We start from the raw sequence: 8,695 nt of genomic DNA on the forward strand, positions 1-8,695 counted from the left end.
GGTGGGTGGCCGGTGCGGGGGAGGTGGGAGGTGGTGGGGGGCGGGAGTGGTAGAGGAGGTGGTGGGCTGACGCCCTCCTGGGGTGGTTGTAGGGGTAGGGGTAGGGGTAGGGAACCTTAGTAGTAAGGTTTGGGGAACCTTAGAACCTTGGTATTACTAAGGTGTAAAATCTAAAATTTAATTTAAAAACCTTAGTGATAGTAAGGTATAAGAACAAAACAAAACACTTCAATAAATTAATCAATAGAAAAAAAATTTGGAGTGAATAATAGGCACCCAAAATCACTTTTTCATTAATTAATTTGTATAAGTTGAGAGAGAAAAAAATGAGCCTACGGTGTTTCACCTTACGTTTGCAAGGTTCAAGACCTTTGATTTCAGAGATTCGAGCTAGATTTTGTGGGTGCACGTGTTTTGAGGCCCTGCCTTTTAATGATGTGCTTGCATGCCTCTTCTTGATGTGCACGTTAGGTGGCGTTAATGAGGCATGTGAGTAGGTTCTCCCTCTGGTTGCAGGTAACATTGGTTCTCCCTCCTATGGTTGGTTTCTTCTGTGTTTGGGTGCTTCTGCGTTTAGGCTTGTACGCATGCCTTTATGGTTTTTGGTTGCTTCTTAGGTTTGTACACAGGCCTTCGTGGGTGCTATGGTTGTTATTCTGTTTCGTTGGTTCTTTTGTTATAGTCCTTATGCGACACTCCATGTCTTGCAGGCGTTATGGTTCTATGCTCGCAGGCCTTCTACGATGGCATTTTCTTTTTCTTTTTGATTGATCCATGTCTTGCTTAGTTTTTTAATTAATTAGTTAATTAATCCCGTTGCGGGTTTGTAAGGATTATTCCTGCATGTCATCGGGTCATTCCTGCATGTCGTCATTCTGGTCCTGCTCGATTGGTTGCCTCTTCGAGGGTGTCCTCTTTGTACGTTGCACGTGTGTCCTCTTTGTACGTTGCACGCCTGGACCACCATTTATTAACCTCGCTCTCTTCGTTTCCTCAGCGTCTTGGCTTGCCTGTGTCTTCGTTGCTCTGCAATGGCTCGTCGTCGTCGTCGTCCTTTTGCTGTTGTTACCAACTGTGTGCCCTCTGGGGATGTTGCAGGTCCTTCGACTTGCTCAATCCAGCCCCGGGTTTTGACCCATGTCGATACAACTGACAAGCTGTCTAACGTCTCTGATGTGAAGAAGAGGGCACGGTCCTCTTCGTCCTCTGTCTGTGCACCCAAAAAAAAAGCATGGCATTCCTGTTGTTGCTGGTTCTTCAACAAGAGAAGAATCTGTCCCGAGCGTGTCGAAGCCTCCGGCGTCTACTAAAATGCAGGAGGTGTCTGTGACTATTGGTGTGGGCAATTCTGATGTAGAACTTGTTTTCTGGGATCCTCTGGAGCATTTCGTTCGTGGGGAGTGTGTCAGCGGCCTTTTTGCACTAGAGAAAGGGGGAACTCTCAGTCGTCTGCATTTCCAAATGGTCATACGTATATTTGCAAGTTCTCTAATCACTGTGGGCAAATTGATTAAGAAATACATGGGGTGGGATGTGGCGAAGCCAGCCGGCGCAATTGTCATGTGCCGTGGCTTGAAACAAGTCCGTCTCCACACCTTTGAAGGCATGTTAGGATATTGCATGAAAGATTTTCTGAAGCCGTACTTCCGGTTTTTCTGTCATAATGTCACAACCGAGGAGATCACAAAAGGTCGGGAGCAATATGCCTTGACTTGATGAACAAGGTTTCTTTGTCTCCTCTCAACTTGTTTGATCGGGCCTATGTGTACATGGAGAATTACCTGCCTAATCGGTTGGGTTCGACTCTTGAGACGACACTCTTACACATGGTGAAAACTGGGAAATACTACCCCGCAGCCAGCTGGGTCATCCCAAAGATTGGCACAGGGATGCATAAGAGAAGAGCCGATGTTGTTTGGAGAGTAATGATTGAACCCAATGTTACTCAATGTTTAGACATTGATGAAATTTTCTTCTGTCATGTTAATGACTACAGGTATTTCAAAAACGACACCGGTCATGCAATGCCAAATGATGGTGCGACACTCGACCATCTTGAAGCTCCTGAAAGTGAAGGAAATGAAGATCGTCCTGGCACGGAGCGGAACCCCATATGCTTGGATAGTGATGCTGCACCCGAACCAATGGAGGCGTATGCCGAGAAGTACTCCTCGACTTGGAAGAAAACCACCATGAAGAATCCCTTTGTTAGCAATGAAAGTTTTGTGCCGGTGCTATGTCGGCGCAAAGGAAAAGAACCAGTTTTCATGTAAAAGGCCTATGGCTTTTTTTGTTAAACTATATGTAATGCCTTGTGTCCGACATCGGATATTTAAAAGACATTTTGAAGAATGTAAAAACTTGTGAATACAAAAGCCGATATTAAAGGTCCACATCATGTATTTTAGCAATATTTTTTGGGTTTTTATAATTGCTCAAATGTAAAGACCTTAGGTTTGGGAATTTTAAACCATGGCAAAGTTTTGTGTCTAATGTGGACCTTAGCCTTGCAAGTTTTCTCCAATGTTAAACCTTAGAAAAAAACAAAAATTCAAGACCGTGACAAATTAATTAATAGGAGTGTGCCAATAGTTAAGCATTAAAAAAAATTTGGAGTGAATAGGTAAGCATAAAAATAGATGTTAATCTTCTTGGCTTCTTGAACTAGGCATGGCATTATTGGGTGGGATCATTTTTTGAGGTAATGTTCCATCAATCACACACCTTCACACAACAAAAAGGGTGAATTTGACAGCATAGATGCCCCCACATAACACGGCTACTAAAGCGGCATAGATGCCCCCAGATAACACGGCTACTAAAGCGCTTATCAACAAAAAAAAAAAAAAAAAGGTTGAAACAAAAGTCTACACAGGAATTGCCAGCTTCCTAAGAGAGTCCTCCTTCAATGAGGTACATTAACTCCACCTCCATGAAATGTGTCCACCTTCTCGTCCACCCTTCTAGAGAGATTTGGCCAAAATTTTAACGTTCAACTTCCTAACTAAAAACTGTAATAAGTTAAATACTACTGCCATATTTGTCATGAGCGGGGATAGCTCAGTTGGGAGAGCGTCAGACTGAAGATCTGAAGGTCGCGTGTTCGATCCACGCTCACCGCATTCTTTTAGGTGTGCGTGCAGTGCACAGATGCAAGATAATCTGAAGCCCAAATTTCTCACTGGGCCAATATGCATTTGTCCATTCAGGCATTCTGATGCCCACATGTGCTATGGGCATATTGGGCTAAGCATGGTTATGCCCAAGCTCAAGCATATACTGCACATGTACTATGGGTATTGGGCCGCACAACACATGCAAGCCTCCACATCCATCTACTTGTTTAGCCCCCTACTACACTCACTTGAAACATGGCATGGCAGTGGGGTACATGTGAGATAAAAGACTAGCATCCAGAAGGCATACATACCTAAATGTTATGGTGGTTGCTCCTTTGATCTAGTGCAAATAGAGTTAAAAGAATGACATGAAAAATTGGCTCAAGGCATATGGTTGAAACAAAATATATTGAGCTTGAGAAAGTTTAGTGATAATACGACCTTTCCTTATATGGAAAACATCAAACAACTAATTTTTTAGGAGTAATGAGACATCTTCTATGGTAAGAAGACCATTGTGTAGATCAATAAATAACTTATTTATTCATTTATAGATTTTCATAATACAGTTAGAAATGCATCCAAATACATTTCTAAGCCAAGTATTCTATTAGTACACTACTTCAATGCTACAGCCACGTCAGCAGCGTCACAATGATCTTGATTGATTACACAGAGGCTTTGGTCACACCAGAACTGTGAGAAATAAAGTTTTTCTTATTTTTAGTAAGTGCCAAGGTTCGAACCCTACACTTTCGTGCTCCCTGTGGCCCAAGATATTACCACTTGGGCTAGAGCCAGCTCACATTTTTCATTTTCTTAATCACCACACAAAATCTTGTATGAGGTGTTTACCACAAGGCCAACCTAGCCACAAGATGGAAAGGCCGCCAGGTTTGTTGCCTTGTTTTTTTAGAACAAGAAATTCATAGATATAGTAAAATGCAATGCATGTGCGCTCACAAGCCTGCCTTGCTCCTGGGTACTTTTAGCTTGAAACATAGTTCATGGGACTCCTTTTGCAACACCCAAAAAAAAATATGAACCCTTCCCACATTGATACATGCCTATTAACTCATTAAGTATGGTGCAACAAGCCTATCATGGAAGAAACTCCATGACTCTGGTATGGATTAGGCTTTAACCCAGTTTTGGGCCATAAGAGTCTAATGACCTGTCATGCAGCAGGGATTTGTCATCAAGAATTACAATAGATCTTAGGGTTCTGGGCGTTAGCAGCACTTTGCACGGAGTAAGCCGTCAACATATAGGCATGCCAAAACAGTACTAGCTGAAGGCTTTTAATCACTTTATAGCACTTCAAAATCAATACAAGAAAACTACAAAAACCCAAAAGACCTTTCAAAGGCTCAATAAAACCCAAACAAATATGTTTTTCCTTACATAATAACAGCAGCTTATGAATGCTCAATAACTGCCGAGACTACACCTCCAAACCACCTTTCAAAGGCTCAATAAAACCAAACAAATATGTTTTTCCTTACATAATAACAGCAGTTTATGAATGCTCAAGAACTGCTGAGACTACACCAAACCACCATTGCCAACTTGTAAAAGACTGTATTATTTCTCCATTACACAGACTACCACAAAGACCTCATCATTATTCTTCCTCCGACTCTGCATTCTGAAGCCACTCCACAAATGGCCTAGCAAGCTCCTTAACCTGACCTCCTGAACCTTGCTTGTACCAAGCCAGAATCACATCCTCCTCTAGAATATCCAAATCATACAGCATTTTCAATGATACACCAACCTCTCTGCGCACTTCTAAAGGTCCAGATGAGCAATAAGCCTCGACAGCTCCAAGTAAGAGCTCCTGACAGTGTTCGTCTGTGATTGCCTTGGTGAGAAAGAGTTTCTTTTTCCCCATCTCCTTGGCTAGACCCTTACGAATGCCATCAAACAAGGCTTCAAAATATGCATTCATCACCTCCTGCTCTGAAGACTGTGGGCGATCCATCTTCAGGTGAGCCACAAGCTGATTCACATTGTATCCACTTTCAAGACAACCCTTGAAGTCCTTCACCAACTTGCTATGCAGGCCAAGCTCCTTCAAGGAAGGTAAATCATCTTCTTTCACTTCGATTACAGGTTCTTCTTTCTTGGGCGGGCATTTTTTCGCTGCTGGTTTCACACTCTGGGCCTTGCCGTCTTCTTTCTCTTCACTGATGGTATTGAGCATGACCATCTCGCTCGTGGCTGCGCTGAGCTGCTCCTTGATTCGCTGCTGTGCTGCTTTGACAGATGTGTCAGTTTGCCACTGTACATCCTCCTCTTCAGCTGCCACATCCTCCAAATCATCCACTTGACCGGCAGTAGGAGAGTGCTCCTCTCCATCGGAACCGGTGGCCTTCTTCTTGGATCCATGTACACCCTCATCATGCCCTTTCTTTTTCTTAGACTCTTTATTCACTCGTTTCATTTCCTCATCTACAGCTTCACCTTCCTTCAGCCGCTCATTCTCAGCTTTTCTCATTCCCTTCTTACCAGTTTTCTTCTTCTGCTCTGGGGGGTTCTTCAGTATGAACGTGGTTAACTTGTCTCTCATGTCTACGTCAGAGACAAATCCACATGCAGCACACTTCAATGTGATCATCTGGCTTTTCGTGATGACAACCTCAGTCTCTGGGTTCCCACATCCATAGCACTGCACATATTTCTTGATAAAATTCTCCAGGAGCCCTGCAAGTTTTGATGTGTCATGCGCTCCATTAACAATTGCAGTGCCTGTTTTCTCATCAAATTTGGATTGAGCTCCGAGTTCACACCCAAAGTACTTGGTAGTGTAAGCCGGAGACCTGGCCAAGGCCTTAGCGACATCCACCATGTTGACCAGATTTGTCTTGATGCCGTTTCCCCGGCCTTCAGTCTTAGTGACCAACTTAGGCATCTTGTACCTGTAGAAGGCATCATCCCGGTTGCTGACCCCAATGTTCTGAAGAGCCATCTCAGTAGCACTAGCAAACCTCTGAATAAACTCAGAAAGGACCTTTGTCTGGCAGGAAAAGCCGAATATCCTTACACTCAGAGGACCAGTGCAAGGTACTCCCACTATGATAAGCGGAACGAGGGTATGTGCAAAAGCACACCTCAAGTTCAGGCTTAGGAGACAGAGGATGCATACAACTGATGGTCCAAATTGATCTTGGATGCATACAGGCCTTTTGTGACTCTTTGCACATGACAGTGGCTGTCACCACAGGTAGCACAGATGACCCTGATATAGAAGACAGAGTTTAGTACAATTTCCATTGCATGCAAGAATCTTACAGATCTACACCTAGCACTCATAGAAAAGCATGTAATACAAACAAGAAAATCCCAGTGTACATAAAAGCTGTTAGAGAACTGGCCCAGTGCAAATATAGGAGAAGCGGTCACATATAAAGCCTGTTGGAAAAGAAAGACCTGCACCTTCATCGTCTCACAGATTGTTGTGATATAAGAGCCGCATCACCTGCTACAGAACCCAAGAGCTCTTATATAATATACGTGCACAGAGACAATGCCAGGCTCTTGAGCCCCGGAGCACTTGATTGACAGCGGCAATACTAGGAAATACAGAGAACCTCTTGGAATTCCTTTATACTACCTTCCATGTATTCTAGACATTCTTCCCTCTTCTGAGGGCTTTAGTGATTCCTTCTCTGTTCTCTCTCTTGATTCCTATGTAGAGATCCTTTTCTGTCCCATGTAGGGATCCGTTGTCGACCTCTTACTCCCTTGCCATCGTCATGGCAGCAAGAGTGTAAGCATGGCATTGCCTGGTCCATCTCGGCCAGGAATCCTGAGAACTGCTTTAGTTTCTTTGCCTTACTACATATTCCTTTCCTTTTTTCACTTCTTATCCATTTGCCTTCATCTTTCCTTTTGCCTTCATCTCCTAAGATTCCTTTCCTGCCTTAAGTCTATTCAGATTCCCCTTCATCTCTTTAGATTCCTTTCCCACCTTCTTTCTCCCCCTCCAAGTCCTAGCATGGCGGGTCCCTTCCCTTTCTACCTGACTCTCCCTCTACATGCCTTTTCTGTTGCTGAATCTGATTCCTCTGTTCTTGTTCCTTACCGTTTGCCTTCTTCTCTCTTCAGATTCCTTCCTTTTCATCTCATCAAAGCAAACAGCACGCCAAACACAGGGACAATACACGAGGCAAGGTATCATCACGCGAGCAAGCGAAGACAAGCAGGCACAGGAAAACAATCAAACAAAACACGTAAAACTGAATCAAACAGACTTCCAAGAGAGGCAAGAAGGAAAGGATAGAGAATCGTACCAGGTATTTCTCTGCAGCAGAGAGCTGGAGGCGAAAGCAATTTTTGCGTGGCCTTGAAACAAACCCTAGCGTTCTGATTCCTGAACCCCGCGGTTTTTTATACACAACTTTTGAGCTTCTTGGTTACACACTGCACCGACTTCGTTGCCTCCAATCCCCTTTCATGCCTTCAAAACCCGGGCTCATGGCCACGTGGCTCCGTGGGGACACGGTCGCGTGGCTAGACATGCTTGCACGGACACCTGAAAGCTCGATGAGGAATGTGAAACGGACTTTTATTATTGCTAATAAATAAAGGGAAGGGAGGCAACGTGGGTCAAGCCCATTTTGGGAATAATCGAGGAAGAGATTGAGGAGTAATCATAAATCATGTCGTGTGTTGGCATCTTTGTGTGAGCAATCATTAAACCACGTATTACTTGTATTGCCTGCTAAATAACTACATGTTGATGCGTGGTTGGCAGGGCTAATGTTTGACGGCGGGTGCCCCCACCCTTCAATTTTAAAGGGTTACTTATGGGAGCACTTGTATTTAAGCATTACAATGTATTTTTTACGAGCATATGCTTTTTCCACCTGTATTTTACGGTTGAAATGCCCTAAAACGGGCATGACGGCCGGTAAAAATCTGCACTGGTGGTTTGGTCACGAGTGTGCTGACAACGTGGAGCAAGGAGGCCGTGTGTTGGCGCACTCGCTGTGCAGAGGCAAGTGGGCTGGCTAGTCGTGGTGTCTGCACATAGGAGGAGGAGGCGGACTGGTCATGAAGAGGTTAGGTGTAGAGGCAGGTGGGCTAGCTAGTCATGGTGTCTGCACATAGGAGGAGGAGGAGGCGGACAGGTTGTGAAGAGGTCAGCGCAATTCAAGAAGAAGAACGCAGCATTGTGTTGGGCGCAGTGTTCACGAAAAAACCGAGGTTTAATGTCAGTTCGAGAACCAAAAAAGGAATAACTAGTAGCGCATGACTAGCCATGCCTGCAATATGTTTACGTGAGGAGTCTACGTAGTCGATTGCCTCGCTCCACTCGATGACTAAGATCTCTAAGCAGTTCCGGGCTGCCTCGGTAGGGGGTGTTGGCTTAGTTAGCACGGAGGCGGAGATGACCTTCAACTTGATCGTGTCTAGGTTATTTAGTCCTTGTCGTCTTGTGTCATCGATGTTGAGGCTCAATTGCCCCATCGGCTCTCTCTTCATGGAGTACATGAGAAGGTAGTGCGAGATGCCAGAGTTCATGATGCGTTGGATGTTCATGTGTGTGCCCCAAAGCATCAGCACGTCCG

At 44.4% G+C, this 8,695-nt stretch overlaps 1 protein-coding gene and 1 non-coding gene across 3 annotated transcripts; one reads left to right on the forward strand and one right to left on the reverse strand.

Annotated features, from left to right (window-relative positions):
- Positions 1 to 3,049: 3,049 nt before the first annotated feature.
- Positions 3,050 to 3,122, forward strand: TRNAF-GAA (transfer RNA phenylalanine (anticodon GAA)). Its single transcript has one exon. It is a non-coding gene; the product is annotated as a tRNA-Phe (tRNA).
- Positions 3,123 to 4,495: 1,373 nt separating this feature from the next.
- Positions 4,496 to 7,550, reverse strand: LOC147609168 (putative eukaryotic translation initiation factor 5-2). 2 transcript variants are annotated; one of them, XM_086787482.1, is made up of 2 exons: positions 7,415 to 7,550; positions 4,496 to 6,360 (listed from the first exon to the last, which is right to left on the reverse strand). In XM_086787482.1, the coding sequence occupies exon 2, from the start codon at positions 6,088 to 6,090 to the stop codon at positions 4,744 to 4,746; it is 1,347 nt and encodes a 448-aa protein (XP_086643608.1). In that variant the 5' UTR covers positions 6,091 to 6,360; positions 7,415 to 7,550; the 3' UTR covers positions 4,496 to 4,743. The 2 variants fall into 2 exon arrangements, with proteins under 2 accessions (XP_086643608.1, XP_086643609.1); XM_086787483.1 differs by lacking the exon at positions 7,415 to 7,550 and adding an exon at positions 6,558 to 6,917.
- Between the last annotated feature and the right edge of the window lie 1,145 nt (positions 7,551 to 8,695).

This window comes from Cibotium barometz, chromosome 51, assembly GCF_041138505.1.
Source record: "Cibotium barometz isolate CiBa-2024 chromosome 51, ASM4113850v1, whole genome shotgun sequence".
NCBI lineage: Eukaryota > Viridiplantae > Streptophyta > Polypodiopsida > Cyatheales > Cibotiaceae > Cibotium > Cibotium barometz.